This window comes from Lepidochelys kempii, chromosome 2 (genome assembly GCF_965140285.1).
Source record: "Lepidochelys kempii isolate rLepKem1 chromosome 2, rLepKem1.hap1, whole genome shotgun sequence".
NCBI lineage: Eukaryota > Metazoa > Chordata > Testudines > Cheloniidae > Lepidochelys > Lepidochelys kempii.
The window spans coordinates 229,302,653-229,319,509 of NC_136381.1; the positions used below are offsets into that span (position 1 = coordinate 229,302,653).

The window sequence follows — 16,857 nt, forward strand, 5'->3', positions numbered from 1 at the left end:
CTCTCTGCCATTACTACATAACTTACACTGAAAATACTCCAATATACAGGTGTTTTGTTAGATTCTTTGGTTTGACAATTCAAACAGCACAAGTCTGCTTAATGGGGAAACAAGCTAACTCATGCTGTTATTTATACATAAAAAGAAAGTATCCCCACCTAAACATTGTGGAGAAAATAAATTTCTAAACATGAATTCTCAGCCCTCTTGATATTAATATACGCTATGCATTTATGGTCTGTGAACAGAAAGTTTAAGTGGGTCAACTGCACTAAAGTGATCCTTTAGTTTCTTTAACTTGTGTTTATATCCACAAGAGATCACTCTACTTCAAAAGTTGTCCATTTTTAGCTCCTCTACTCTCCAGTTATTTTTTCAATACAAAGAAATTGAAGAGGAAGTAAACAGGTCAGATTGAAAAAATAAACTTGAAAGTGCTAGGTCATAGTTCAGGGAAAAGTTTTTATTTAGGGCTAACAACTAGATAATAAATAAAGGCATATACTCATGTAATAACAGATGTTCTCATGCACTTAACACATACAATAAAGCTGGCTTACATTGTTTGGACAAACTGAGAAGAGGTATTTGGCAATACTATATATCTGAACAATTTAAAGATTATAGAACAAATTCTTCCTGCTGTTGATTTTTTACATTTCCTTTATACAACTTTGAATAAATATTAACACACTTATTTTTCCTCATACTGTCTTCACTTTTAACATGCCAGATAGCTAAGCCATAGCAATATACAACCGCCTAGAAACGGCTTTTATGATTTATATTTAGTAGGAGCCTAGAAATTATTCCCAATTTTACCATTTTTGTAAAAGTTGTTTAGTTAGAGCCAAATTTAAAAAAAAACTGCAGAGAGTTTAAGCTCATTTAAACATTCAGTGCAAGGCCAGTCCAGACCACAAACTGATACTGTAACATAAGCCAGTATAATTTAAATAATAAAACGTGCCCAAAAGATTCAAGAGGAAGCAAACAGAGAATGACTTTACTGTTGAAAGATTAATTTGATACCTAACATGCAGATACTGCAGTATTAGACATTTTTCAAATCTTTATGAGATGGCAAATTCAGATGGTATAAGTAGGCCTTTTTTAAAAGAACAGAACTCACAATACTACCACAATGGCCAAAAAAATGACAAACTATTGTAAAGAGAAATCAATCTGATTAAAAAAAGTAAATATTTCAATTAACACTGAAAAGTGTTTGTAATCATTATTTACAATTTATCAATGATAGCAGTGTACAGTTTCATACAGTCAAGTATACTGCTTTCAGCAAATGCCAATTCTTAATCCCCCAGTAAAGCATTAGACAGTAATATAGCATTTCTTCTAAACACATCAATTTAATGAAGGAGATCGATCCGTGGTCCAGAGTAATTCTATATATGGCCATTTGGTTTGCAAACAGCGCTTTATTGGAGTATCATCAGTCTGTAGCATTGGATCTTCAAAGCCCATAATAACTGCTGTGCCTTCTACATACATGACCTGTCAAAATAAAACGATTACTTCAGTATATTTCCTGAGATACCTTTAAAGATAGACATAGAATGTTGTTTTCACAGTGTAGGAAGCCACTTGTCACAAAGCATGCTTTTCATAACAAAAGGAAAAACTCAAATCAAATTAAAGTTTTACACAAGTGGTTCACATTTATTGAAATATGAGATCCAGAGTATCTAACTAGTAGGTGTTGATGCCTGAAACTTCTATTCAGGTCACAGATTAGTCATGCTGTTCATATACTGACAAAGGCCAAAGCAGAAAAAAAATAAAATTGAAAACTTAAATGATGCAAAAAGTCTGAGGCAATAGGCCATTCATTGAACAAACTCAATTTGCTTTAGATAAGATGAAAAAGCACAACAGGCAAAACATGTACAAATCTTTCCTTATAGTAGAGCACGAGTCTTACAAGGAAGTCAGAAATCATGTTTTGACCAAATTTTCAGGTGAGTAATAGCATAGTTTTGCAGCACCAAAGTCTGCGTCTCTATATATGGAAACACTATGAAGTTATGCAAAAAGAAAAGGAGTACTACTGGTACCTTAGAGACTAACCAATCTCCTCACTGTACTTTCCACTGAATGCATCCGATGAAGTGAGCTGTAGCTCATGAAAGCTTATGCTCAAAGAAATTGGTTAGTCTAAGGTGCCACTAGTACTCCTTTTCTTTCTGCGAATACAGACTAACACGGCTGCTACTCTGAAACTATGAAGTTAGAGCACTGAAATTTGCTCATATTGGTACATGTTACTATAAATAATCTGATATTTTTCATTCAAATGCAACAGAAAAGAGGGAGGAGTGAATTAACATAACACGTGTCAGTAGACAGAACAAATGAAAAGAAATTGACAACCAATACAAATGTGCACAAGAAAATAAGGGTTAACAATGAGGATGAACAAAATCTTATATTTCGTATTTCATGCTTTCATGAATAAGCACACACAGAATAAAATTTAACCATCCAACTAAGTGGCCTGATTTTCAGAGGTGACCAGCACCCACACATTGCACTGAATTTGAGCTGCAGGTGCTCAGCACCTCTGAAAGACAGGTCACTTCTTTAGATGCCCAACTTTAGCAAAACATGTTTGAATATTTTGGTCTTAAAGTAAGTAGACAAAAGGTATAGGAAAATAACTTCTACTGCTACAGCTTACCTGTCCCAAAGTTAAATGTACTCTTATTTTCAAAATATCAGCTAGTCCCCTATTCCCTGGGTTCAAGGCAACTAGAGTTAATTAGATTCATACTATGAAGCCCTTGTTGTAGTCAGTTTAATTCAGCAATATTGTTTAAAGATAATAGCCAGAATTCTCTAGAAGATCATTGTTACAAATATATGGTGGGTAAGGTTAAACTTTAAAAAATATGTATACAAAATAACCAGGCAACAGAGTGGATAAAAACAGATTAAAAAAATCAAATACTTTTCATTTCAATAAAAATATCCATTTGTTAAAAAAATTTACAATTAAATTTGAAATTGTCATCCTATGTTAAGGCTCAAACTTATTATAATCCATTAAAATTAAATACTGTAATATAATACTAAGCAGTACACGATTGCTGACAATTTTTAAAGAAAGTCAAACCATTAGCCAGTGACTGCCACCAGTTCAAACACCTGACACCAGAGTCTGCTGGAAATGCGAAATCAGCTTTTGACAGCACTAGTCTCTTTTGCAAGGTGCAGAAAGAATGTTTTCTTCACTTCAGTTTATTCAATTCAGTTCATTCAATAAATTCAGTTCAATGACCTAATTCAAACTTAAGAAGCCAATTATGTATTGAAAAAGCAGGAAAGATGGTTATTATTCATAGATTGGAAAGGAAAACAAAATGTGAAAGAATGAGATCTACTAGTTCTAAAATTTTGAAGGACATGGTAACCAGAAATAATCAGTCAATTCACTAACTACAGAAAATGCTTCCTTTGTTTAATAAATTAGTTTTAATAAAGGTTGGTAACTTCTCTTGTATGTAAGCAGCACATTTAAAATAATTTAATAAAAAAATTAATGCTATATTTGTGCATTTTAAATTGAATTTCCATTTGAAATTGAAACTTGAAAAAAGCAAGCAAAAGCTTGTCAATTAGTAAATTAGAACTGCCTCGTTCACCATTTTGAAGCATAATAAAAATGTTACAATTAACAATCTGAACAAATGTAACAACCTATAATAATCAACCTATGATTAAAATCAGATTTAAATCAATCCAACCTGCTAGGCAATCATAATAATCTGAGTACCTTTGCCTACATTTGGAATATGAGACTGTTGGAAGTTCCATAGCAATTAATTCTAAAGACTTTATAATCCCAAATTATTCTGATTTCAACCAGCATTAAATGGTGATTGAATCAAAATGCATTTTCTGGAAGGACCTCCTCACTGGTAGTTGTCTCTGTTTATTCATTCCTTGTGATCTCTACTCAGACTGGTAGCAAAATTTGCTAATTAGAACTGGTTGAAAAATGTTTTTTTCCTTTGAAGAATAATCTTTGATTTGACAGAAATTTGAATATCAATTTTTTTGGGCCAAGACCAGAAATTTTGATTTTGAATGCTGCTGTGGTGCCTTATGGGAGTTTAAGTTCATCTGTCTCATAACCCCATTCTCCTCTCTGGGTCCAACTACATCTCCCATGATGCATTGTCTCCTCTCTGCAAAAGAGTGACTGGTGTATCACAGTAAATATGGTTTGACCAGAGAGCATGGTATATAGAAGAGAACTGGAGTATGAGGTAGCATTTCCAAATTGAAATACTTCTGGTTTTGGGAAGGGGGGGGAAGGGGGAGAGAATCAATTTTCTGTGGAAAGCAGAAAATTTGTGCAAAACAAGTTTCTATCGAAAATTTTTTACTTGGCTAGCTGTTCAGTGTCAAATGTGGTGGCAGTTCTGCAATATGGACACAAGGAATGGCACTGACAAACTCATTTCACATAAGACAGTGAACTGCTATCACATGGTCATGATTACTGGTTTCTCCTAAGCAGGTCTCAATTCATTTTCTCTCAGATCACCATACCTTTTCATTATAATTGGACTGCTTCAATCCATTGTAGTGATATACAGTGAATGACTCTGGAATCCTGGAGTCCTAGTATAAACAAGACAGTTCATTTTATATCATAAAACCAGTTTAACGTGCACCCTTTTTCTCTTTACAATTACTTTGCTTGATGAAAAAGGGGTAAGCAGGTGGGGGGGGGGGGGGGGAGGAAGTGAGTTAAGATACAAGATACTGAAGATTTTCCAGGCTCCTCATAGGAGAAAAATACAACACCCAGTCAATCAGTTCCTCTACCTGTTAATAGATTAGGCAACCCAAAATGTTCAAGAGACTAATGATTCAGTGCCCAACTGGATATCTGGAAGTGGAATTATTAATTATTATTATTTTTTTAAAGAGTTGAGCATATACACTCTGAGAATTGGGCCTCCCGAAGTGTCTCATGTTCAACACCCAAACATACTAGCCACTTAAAACTGTTAAGTCTGATACAGTTAGAATGCTTAAGTACTCAGTAAAAGATTTAATAAATATTTTCCAAAAAAGAATTCCTTCTTCACTTACCAAAAAGTGCAGAAGAATCATGTCTGGAGTTAAAAAGAGTGGTATTTAAATGTAATAAAATAACTAATTCCAATTTGTCAGTGGTGTATTGCTTCCAGACTTGTCAATAATTGCAACATATCAGTTTTCGTATGATATAAAATTTAATTCAGAAGACTTTCTAGTGGTTCCACAGCTGTGGAAACTTTCAATCTTAAGAAAATGAATGTTGCAGCCTACATTTTAGAATCACCGTAGTGTTAGCCCTGGTCTACACTATGAGTTTAGGTCGAATTTAGCAGCATTAGATTGATTTAACCCTGCACCCATCCACACGAAGAAGCCATTTTTGTCGATTTAAAGGGCTCTTAAAATTGATTTCTGTACTCCTCCCCAATGAGGGGATTAGTGCTGAAATGGACATCGCTGGGTCGAATTTGGGGTAGTGTGGACGTAATCTGACGGTATTGGCTTCTGGGAGCTATCCCGGAGTGCTCCATTGTGACTGCTCCGGACAGCACTCTGAACTCAGATGCACTAGCCAGGTACACAGGAAAAGCCCCGGGAACTTTTGAATTTCATTTCCTGTTTGGCCAGTGTGGCGAACTCAGCAGAATAGGTGACCATGCAGTCCCCCCAGAATGTTTCTACGCTCTCCCTATCATCTCTATCCCTGAGGTTATCACAGATTAGAAGGCAAAACCCCCGCACTCGCGATTACATGTTTTCCGAGCTCATGCAGTCCTCCCACACTGATAGGGCACAGCTTAATGCATGGAGGCATTCAGTGGCAGAGGACAGGAAAGAACTGCTGTGTTTGTGTAACAGCAAAGTATCATGCCTTGCTAGAGTTCCTGCTCGAGCCAGGTTGCTGTGTCACAGGCACATGTGTCCGCCTTGGGCGGGGGCATGACTGCTTTGCGAGCAGGAAGGCCATAGATATAGACATTGTATCAGGCAGCTTCTGTAACTAGAGAAAACATTCCTGTGCATTTGGCAAAGTTTGTGGCAAAAAAAGAGAAGCCCCCTGACATACCAAACTAATAATACACAACCACACATTACATAAAGTATAATAGGGCCCACGCGAGGGATACGTTCAAGTTGGGTTTCCGTAATGTAGTGGTTATCATGTTTACCTAACGTACGAAAAGTCCCTGGTTCGAACCTGGGCCGAAACAGGTCCCTGTTCCTTTTTCTGACTCCCCTCCTGCATTTTTAGTCTTAGAACAGACCGCGCTGTGAAATGTTACTTTGAATTATATCAATTATACGTTAAATAATATGGAAGCTCTCTCTAAGTTATAGTCCCGGGTTCCTTACCCTTTCAGCTGCTCTGATAAATTAACATTTTTGTTAGGGGCAGGGGAAAATTTTCATGAAGCTTTCTGTAAGGACTAAATGCTATCTAGGACTCTGAAATAATCGTAACGTGGCCCATAGAGTACAATCCTCGTTCTGGATTTGTCATTCCACAAGTTGAACTGCTCCTTACTACTGTCCAGGCTCCATGAGCCATGGGAGCAAGGGGCAGGCTGGGGTAGATGCGACCACGCAGTGCTGCCCGCTGGGAGAGCAGCCTGAGGCAGAAGCCTCCAGCTCACATGATATTCCAGGCAGGACTGAATCTCCATGAGACAAAACTTAAAGAAGAGAATGACCTGGAGTCACTCTCATTCGGTGCTCTAAGAGGAGGATAGCCATGTCTGTCCAGGCGCCCCGATCGACCTCACCAAGGACTACCAGGAGCACCCAGGAGATGTATGACGGCTATCAATCCTACTGTACCATCTGCTGCGAAGGCAAGGGCTGCTGCTGTTTAGCAATGCAGTACCGCGTCTGCCAGCAGCACCCAGGAGATGTACGGTAATGATGAGCTGAGCGGGCTCCATGCTTGCCGTGGTATGGCAAGCCTGGCAGTGGGCTGAGCAGGGCCAGCAGCCAGGACTCCGGCTGGCAGGAGCCAGCGGCTGGAGCCCCAGACTGGCAGCACTCAGCCCATGGCCTGCCTGGGGTTCCGATCACCCAGACAGGCAGCGGGCTGAGTGGGGCCGGTGGACAGGACCCTGGAAAAAAGGCGCGAAACGATTGTCTGCCGTTGCTTTCATGGAGGGAGGTGGGCCCGACGATATGTACCCAAAACCACCCGCGACAAAGTTTCTGCCCCATCAGGCATTGGGAGCTTAACTCAATATTCCAATGGGCAGCGGAGACTGCGGGAACTGTGGGATAGCAACCCACAGTGCACCGCTCTGTAAGTCTATGCTAGCCACAGTAGTGAGGACGCAGTCCGCCATCTGAATGCGCTTAGTGTTGACATACGCAATTTACTGTATAAAACCGAATTCTATAAAATCAACCTAATTTCGTGTGTAGACATACCTTAGTGTTACACTTTGCAATATCGTTTTACTACAGTACATTTTTCTCATCAATATTACATCTTTAAAAGGTGCATTGCCAAGTATACTTTTAAAATAGTTGTGGCTGTTTCACTTTTCCTTAGTAACACTTAGAATCTTTAAAATAAAGTTTCATAACTTTGACAAATGCTGATTTTCCTGTATTTCAAACATGGCTGAAATTAATAAGGCTATTTTGTTTACTAACTATAGCTTCAAGTTATATAGTGAGAGAGAATATGTCTTGGAGTCTCAGCCTGGTCCCCAGTGTAGAGCCCTGCAAATCCACGGATAACTGCGGATATCCACAGATAATTTTTGTGGATATAGTTCGGATGCAGCCGTACAGGGCTCTACTTATCTGACACTTGGCAGCTTCAGTGGAGATTGCTTTTTGGTGCGAAGGCTACAAATTAGAATAGCTTTTCATTTAACATTTTGGATTGCTAAATCACATAGGACAGTTATACTTAACTGAACAGTGCTAAGAGTTACCAGCTGACCCGAAGTAATCAAAGGAATGTAACATTTATTAGACTAAATAATTTTGCAAAAATGCACATTCGAGGTATGAATGTTTAATGCATCACTGAAGAATCCTATTTAGTGAAATACAAAGTGTTCTATGGCATAAGAAGGAGAAAAAAAAAAAAACATCTATGTTACCTGCTCAGGGAAGAATTCTTGCAGAAAGGGACCCAGTAATATGATTCCTAGTCCTTCTGGGTCTAATTTGGTCTTCATGAGATTTACACTAAAACAAGAACATTGGATACAAAAATATGAGTTGCACATTTTTATTCTTGCATGACTATGTTATGGGGTACTACAACACTTCTGACTGCCAAATATATTGAGGTTTTTTTTATTTAGACTCTTAAAATGACAAATGCACCAGAACGGCACCAGATTTGAGAAAATGCAGTTATTTTTAAACCAAAGTAATCTGTTATTTAAAATGGAAGTAGTTATAATTTTGAAAGATTGCCTTATTAGGTAAAGTCAGTTGAAAGTCATGCAAACTAAAACCTACACTTTAACTCAGAAGACATTTTGCTGTATGCTGCAAGCATTCCTCATCTTAAACACACAAGCCAGTCATTCTTTGAAGAGTTCTGACCAAACAACCTGCTTTTAAGTGGAGATTTGAAAAGCCACCAATGAATACATTTCAGAGGTTTTTAAAATTAAGTTTGATAAGAATAAATTTCATTGAAATAAGGTCCCATGTTTATCATTGTATATTTACAAAATGCCTTTCATATTAAAGTAGCCCAAACCACTTAACATTTATTTTGATAGTGTATACTCTCATTCTTTCTGTTTTTGTATGTATACTGAGTAGTATAAAAGCTTTATTGGCAGCAGTGCGGGATTTTTGCCAGCTGTTGTAAATGAGTGTCAATAAAACATTTACATTTCTATTTATGCAATATATTTTACAGACTGTTTAGCAGAGCTTTAAAAAGTATTCATATTTTTCCTAGCTCTCAGTCTAGTTCTAAAAGCTTATCAGGATAGGCTTCTGAATGAGAAATTTTAGAATTCACACCGTATCTAAACTAGCTCTCCTGTAAATCAAGCAGAATTTTAACATTAATTTTAAACCTGTCACTGGTCCATGACAGAATATTTACCATTCTGCTAGTAAGCCACATCTTTGGTGTGTTAGACATTTTAATTTTTTTAAAGCAGTCTGAAAACTGCTCAGTTTTGGAACATTAGAACAGGTTCTAGGCATGACGGATTAGTGGACAGAATGCACATAAGGCATATTTAGGGCTTGTTTACAGGGAGCAGCAATGTGCAGCATGAGGGTGTGATTTCTAACGTGCACTAACATATTGTGCATTAAATTGGCCCATGTAGAGCCTGCTGGTGCACACTACAGTTTCCACAGCTCACTTTAACATAGTACTGTTTCAGACAGAGCTATGTTAAAGTGCAGCAGGTTACATGGACTTGTCAACATGCAACACATTAGTGCGCATTAGAAATCACACCCCTGTAAGATGCATTATTCCACTTTGTAGATAAGCCCATAAGTGTATACCACTTTTCAAATGCTCTGCAATTAACTTAATGAATATAGAGAAACCCCTTTACTCAATGAAATACATCTCTAGAAAATAATACAGCAACTGTTTAAAAACCTCTCAGCCACACTAAGTTTGAAGCCTGGTTTTAAGCAGTCATGAGATAAAAGATAGTCCTTTAATGGATTATTAACTGGTTAAAAGATAGGAAACAAAGTATAGGAATAAATGATCCGTTTTCAGAACAGAGAGAGGTAAATAGCATCTCCAAAGGATCAGTACTGGGAGCTGTGCTGTTCAACATATTCATAAATGATCTGCAAAAAGAGGTAAACAGTGAGGTGGCAAAGTTTGCAAATAATACAAAATTACTCAAGATAATTAAGTCCAAAGCTGACTGTAAAGAGTTAGAGGGATCCCACAAAACTGGGTGACTGGGCAAGAAAAAAATGGCAGATGAAATTCAGTGTTGATAAATGCAAAATAATACACATTGGAAAACATAATCCCAACTGTACAAACAAAATATTGAGATCTAAATTAGCTGTTATCACTCAAGAAAGATCTTGGAGTCATTGTGGATAGTTCTCTGAAAACATCCACTCAATATGCGGAAGAAGTCAAATAAGCTATTAGAATGTTAGGAATGGGATATATAGTAAAATATAAGTATCATAATACCACTATATAAATCCATGGTGTGCCCACACGTCAAATACTGAGGGCAGGTCTGGTCACCCCATTTCAAAAGAGATTTTAGAAATGAAAAAAGGTATAGAGAAGGGCAACAAAAATATTTAGGGGTATGGAACAGCTTCCATATGAGGAGAGATTAAAAAGACTGGGACTATTCAGCTTGGAAAAGAGACTACTACAGGGGGATATTATTGAGGTCTATAAAATCATGAATGATATGGACAATGTGAATGTGTTATTTACCCCTTCACCTAACAAGATCTAGGAGTCACCCAATGAAATCAATAGGCAGCAGGTTTGCAACAAACAAAAGAAAAGTACTTCTTCACATAATGCAGTCAACCCGCGGAACTCATTACTAGGGGACGTTGTGAAGAACAAAACTAACTGGATTAAAAAAGAATTAGCTAAAATGGTAAGGGATGTGACCCCATGCGCTGGGTGTCCCTAAGCCTCTAACTACTAGATGCTAGGACTCGATGATAGGGAATGGATCACTTGATAATTGCCCTGTTCTGTTAATTCCTTTTGAAGCATCTGGCATTGGCCACTGTCAGAAGACAGGATACTGGGCTACATGGACCACTGGTCTGACTCCAGTATGGCTGCTGTTATGTAGAAAGTAAACGTTAACTAACTGAAAATATAGATGGAAGTTAGGTAAAATGTAACCATCAAATTCTAACCAGGGCTAAACAACACTGATCTTCTAAAGAGTATCATAGGATCTTTAGTAATCACAAATTAGGGGAATTAGTTAAATTTGAAAAGATGGGGATCAATATGAAAATTTAAAGGTTCATAAGGAATTGGTTAAAAGGGAGACTACAGCTGGTCATACTGAAAGGTGCACTGTCAGACTGGAGAGAGGTTACTAGTGGAGTTCCTCAGGGATCGGTTTTGGGACCAATCTTATTTAATCTTTTTATTACTGACCTCAGCACAAAAAGTGGGTGTGCGCCAATAAAGTTTACGGATGATACAAAGCTGGGAGATACTGCCAATTTAGAGAAGGACTGGGATATCATACAGGAGGATCTGGATGACCTTGTAAACTGGAGTAATAGTAATAGGATGGAATTTAATAGTGAGAAGTGTAACATCATGCATTTAGGGATTAGCAACAAGAATTTTAGTTATAAGCTGGGGATGCATCAATTAGAAATAACGGAGGAGGAGAAGGACCTTGGAGTATTGGTTGACCACAGGATGACTATGAGCCGCTAATGTGATATGGCTGTGAAAAAAGCTAATGCGATCTTGGGATGCATCAGGCGAGGCATTTCCAGTAGAGATAAGGAAGTGTTATTACCGTTATACAAGGCATGGGTGAGACCTCACCGGGAATACTGTGTGCAGTTCTGGTCTTCCATGTTTAAGAAGGATGAATTCAAACTGGAACAGGTACGGAAAAGGGCTACTAGGATGATCCGAGGAATGGAAAACCAGTCTTATGAAAGGAGACTCAAGGAGCTTGGCTTGTTTAGCCTAACCAAAAGAAGGCTGAGGAGAGATATGATTGTTCTCGATAAATATATCGGAGGGATAAATACCGGAGAGGGAGAGGAATTATTTAAGCTCAGTACCAATGTGGACACAAGAACAAATGGATATAAACTGACCATTGGGAAGTTTAGACTTGAAATTAGACAAAGGTTTCTAACCATCAGAGGAGTGAAGTTCTGGAACAGCCTTCCAAGGGAAGCAGTGGGGACAAAAGACCTATCTGGCTTCAAGATTAAACTCTAAGTTTATGGAGGAGATAGTTTGATGGGATAACATGATTTTGGCAATTAACCGATCTTTAACTATTCATGGTAAATAGGCCCAATGGCCTGTGATGGGATGTTAGATGGGGTGGGATCTGAGTTACTACAGAAAATTCTTTCCCGGGTATCTGGCTGGTGAGTCTTGCCCACATGCTCAGGGTTCAGCTGATCGCCATATTTGGGGTCAGGAAGGAATATTCCTCCAGGGCCGATTGCAAGAGGCCCTGGGGGTTTCTCGCCTTCCTCTGCAGCGTGGGGCACGGGTCACTTGCTGGAGGATTCTCTGCATCTTGAGGTCTTTAAACCATGATTTGAGGACTTCAATAGCTCAGACATAGGTGAGCGGTTTATTGCAGGAGTGGGTGGGCGAGATTCTGCGGCCTGCATTGTGCAGGAGGTCAGACTAGATGATCATAATGGTCCCTTCTGACCTTAATATCTATGAGTTTGAGAATCTCATTTCATCTCTAATTAAAAATGACACCTTCAGCAATAGTGCCCTCAATGCCATGTTGCAGGAATTAGTTCAGAATTGAAATACAATAATTCCATCTACTGAGTCAACAGCATAACTATCTGACCACAAATGGTTTTCCTTGCACACCTCCCAAATACTGAGCAGGTCTGAGGGTGGTTAGGTTTTGAGATCTGAAGAGATCACAGCCTGAGGTAGCAGCTTATAGGAAACTACATGTATACTATACATAATTTAGATGTTATTTGCTTCGAAGAACACCACATTTGCAACCGACATATAAGGAATTAAGAATCCAAATACTCTTTACATTCTTTAAGTTTGTTCCATATTTCATGGACTGGAAACCCGAAATACAGAGACTTAGATGTCAGCTGAAAAATGTGGTGAACCTACATAAGTCAGAACCTACTCTATTATACTACTTCTTTAACAGAGAGAAAATATTGCAGACTATGGATATGGAGAAATTCCACAGCATTATCCGCAGAAAAGAGTCTTTTCAATATGGTATGCCTTTCTTGTGAATGATTCTTGACCATACAACACCTGATGTTCCATATGCAATAAGAGGTCATGATTATGCCACAAATATCTTAAAACCCAAGCAGCCAATTCTGAAAGAAAGCTGGATTTGGAAGGAAGATTTTTCCCTTTTCTTTGGGAAAGCAAATTTGTTAGAGGCAGTAGAACAAAAGAAGCCTTTCCAAGCTTCCCAAATCAGGCTCTTTCCCTAGAACTTGCAAAATTCTGTTCTCCTCTGGAGGGAGAAAATATGTTTCACACAGAGCTAACATCCCTAATTTTGTTTTGGAAGAGTTCACAACTCTTTTGATTAGGATAAAATGGAATTTGGCCTTATAAATGAGCAAAGTTAAAGCCTGGAAGGTGGAAAAACAAGTTCAGACACTGAGATTTGCTCTCTGGATTGGGTATTCAGGAAGCAAAATATGACTACATAAGCAGACCTTGGTGCAGAAGTTATTTGCTACCACCAAGCATTTGGGAAACACTACCGGCAATGCCAGTCCAAATGAGAATTAAATTACCGAGTGAAGAGAGTTTTATCTGAATAGCTACTATTAAAACCTGTACAGTAACTCCTCACTTAACGTTGTACTTATGTTCCTGAAAAATGCGACTTCAAGTGAAACGACGTTAAGAGAATCCAATTTCCCCATAAGAATTAATGTAAGGGTTAGGTTCCAGGGAATTTTTTTTTGCCAGACAAAAAAGATGTGTATTTTTTTATATAATATACACACACAGAGTATAAGTTTTAAACAAACAATTTAATACAGTGAAGCTTGGTTGAGATGGTGAAGTCAGAGGGTGGGATATTTCCCAGGGAATGCCTTACCGCTAAATGATGAACTAGCAAGTGGATGAGGCCTCAAGAGATTAACTCGTTGTTAATCTAGCCTCACACTCTACAAAGCAGCAGGAATGGAGGGAGGGGAGACAGCATGGCAAAGTGTGTGTGTGGGGGGGGGGGCGAGGGGGAAGAGATGTGCATTTCCCCTTTAAGTATGCTGACCCACTCTTTAGTATACTGCCTTGTTAAGTTAATCAGCAAGCTGAGACCACAGCTGCTGCCAGGAAGCTTCCTCCATCCTGAGCCCTGTCATGTCCCCCATCTTCTCTATGGAGATGGAGTAAGCGGGGTGCAGTAGCTAGGGGGAGGGGGACACCCTGATATTAGCCCCCCTCCCCACCCAACACACACACACACACACAAGGGAGGAGGCTTGGGGAGCAACTCCAAGGCAGACGGCAGGAGCAGCACATGGCATTGAGGGGAGGGACAGTGAACTGCAGGCAACTGATAGCCTGCTGGGTGGCTGCTTCACAGGGAACTGATAGGGAGGCTGCTGGTCCACCCTGGTTCCAAGCCCTCACCAGCTAGCTGCAACCGGCTGCTCTTCCTGAAAGCAGTGGACAAAGCAGGCAGCTGCCAAACGATATTATAAGGGAACATTGCACAACTTTAAACAAGCATGTTCCCTAACTGATCAGCAACGAAACAATGTTAACCGGGACGACTAAGTGAGGAGTTACTGTACATATCTGGTATTGATGGAAACAAAGTACAACTATATAAAATGCAACCATACAGAAACACAAAATCTGAAAAGCAGTTTGAACTTTGAGCTCTAGGATGGTATTAAATCTTCTTGTAACATGGTGGTCAGCTGTTGAGAGACCTTGTTTTTTCCAGCACACTGATTCGCCTTGCAGTATTGGGTTGTCATAGGCAAATACATGCACTTACAGAAACGCGAGTCACAAATAGCTAGTAACTGGGAGCTAGGAAAGACGCTCTTCTTTCTAAATCAAAAATGATTTTGAATCTTATCTTTAGGCCTTTTTTCTTTCTTTTACAACTGACTCAATATTTTGAGACACTATCCTTAGGACACTACACAGAATTAGATATACTAACAATTCAAGATAAAACCAACCCATAACTAATCTGTTAAATGAAAATTTAGCTACACAAATTATACTTACTATTCAGGATCTGATACAAGGTCCAACGCCTTCATTACATCTTCTAGAAGGGTATCAGGTATAAATCCATTATCTGCAAAAGGAACAAATTTTCTCAGTAGGGGAAAATAAACTGAAAACATTTCAAGATTATGGATTGTACCCAAAATACTGGTAATCAAAGCCACATCTTAGAATTTGAGAGTGCACTGTAAAGTTACAAGATGAGGTCTTAGAACACATGATTTCCATACATATTTCCCCCAATTAAAAAATTTCAGGCTTACACATCTTAAAAATGCCATTTTTCTAAAACGTTTGTAAATGCGAACCTTTTAAACTTAAAACGATTTTTTACTAATAGACATATAAATGCCACCTTAAAATGGTGAGAGAATGTTTCTAAACTTGTTTCTAATTAAAATAAAATGTGAATATCAGCCAGCTTTGAGTTCTAAAATGAAACTAAGGAATTTTTCAGTACTTATCAGATCACGATGAATCAAGTATGAAAGTTTTACATTTCTGAAAATGTAAGATTAGGGAAAGTGGTGGCTCACATACAAAGAAAGTCCCCAGCGTTGAAAAGCTTACAATGAGAACCCTACTTCCTACTATCACTATATTTGACTTCCTCATGCTCTGTAGTTTTCAAGGGGCGTGTCCATTTTATTATTAGGTTGATTAACCAACAAATCATGAAGTGTTGCTGTTTTATCAGTAGGTAGCACATTTCCCTATGGATATGTCTGTCTACACAAGAGCTGGAAGATGTGAATTCCAGCCTGAGGAAACATACCTGTAACTAGCTCTGATTGTGCTAGCTCATTAAAAATAGCAGCATAGTCATGGCAGTGCAAGCAATGGGAGGGGCTAGCTGTGCCAAATACATACCTGTGGTCTTGAATGAGATCATACACAGGGCAGCCATGTATGATTTATAGCACACTACCTCACTAAATCAGAGCTAGTGCGGATGTATGTCTCCCCAAGTTGGAATTTGCACCCTCCAGCAGTAGTGTACACATACCCTGTGATCAGTATTTAAGCCTCATCATGAGCAATGTGCCTTATAATGCAGGGGACTGTACTATTGGAGGTGCAGTGTTTTGCATATATTGTAAAACTGTTGCCCTATTTTTCGAGAGAGATTCTTCACACTCAAAACCACTCAATATAAAGATTTCAACCCAAAGCTAAACAATGCAGCCTTACCTTCTGGGTCATAGGTTTGAAAAACTCTTCTGGCTTGTTCCGAAGGAGCTTCAGGAGCAACAAGGGCCAAATCCTAAACAAGAAAGTTCCACAAGATTCATTATTTCAGACCACTACATATTGTTTCACGATGGAAATACACGACCATACTGAAACATTTCAAACCTTAAATTAATGAAGAATAATGGCAGAGGTGAGCATTAGCTTCAAGTTAATTCCACACATTGGTGGTATTCTTCAAGGTTGTGTTAGCGTGTTACGGTTTATTTACATGGCTTTCCACACAACTATCCTGGTATGGATATAGCTTGTCATGCAGATGTCCTAGCATAGAAATAGCAGATTCCAAGAGCGAAGAGTGCGATAATTGGGATGCTTATACTGGCAACTAGATCTTTTTGAACCTAAAAAGGTATACACCTTTAAATCAAAGTTACTCTTCAAAATAAATTTTAAAGACAAGAATAACTAAAGACATGGAAAAAAAAACAGAAAAGTTGGTAAAATGCAGATGGGTATATCAGAGATAGATCATGCCAGACTAACCCAATAACTTTCTTTGAAAAAATAACTGAGTTTTTTAGACAAGGGAAATGCAATGGGTCTAATCTGGACTTTAGTAAAGAATTTGATACAGAGATTAGTTAAAATGGAAAAAAAAGGAATAATTC

At 38.4% G+C, this 16,857-nt stretch overlaps 1 protein-coding gene across 1 annotated transcript in view; it reads right to left on the minus strand.

Annotated features, from left to right (window-relative positions):
- Positions 1-448: 448 nt before the first annotated feature.
- The window catches only part of MINDY3 (MINDY lysine 48 deubiquitinase 3), a 100,140-nt gene continuing 83,731 nt past the window's right edge, over positions 449-16,857 (minus strand). The window contains exons 11-15 of the mRNA XM_073334111.1: positions 16,187-16,259; positions 14,993-15,065; positions 8,172-8,259; positions 4,576-4,647; positions 449-1,515 (exon numbers count right to left, since the gene is read on the minus strand). Coding sequence (XP_073190212.1) covers positions 1,366-1,515; positions 4,576-4,647; positions 8,172-8,259; positions 14,993-15,065; positions 16,187-16,259 — 456 coding nt within the window. The 3' untranslated portion in view covers positions 449-1,365. The remainder of the gene's footprint in view (positions 1,516-4,575; positions 4,648-8,171; positions 8,260-14,992; positions 15,066-16,186; positions 16,260-16,857) is intronic.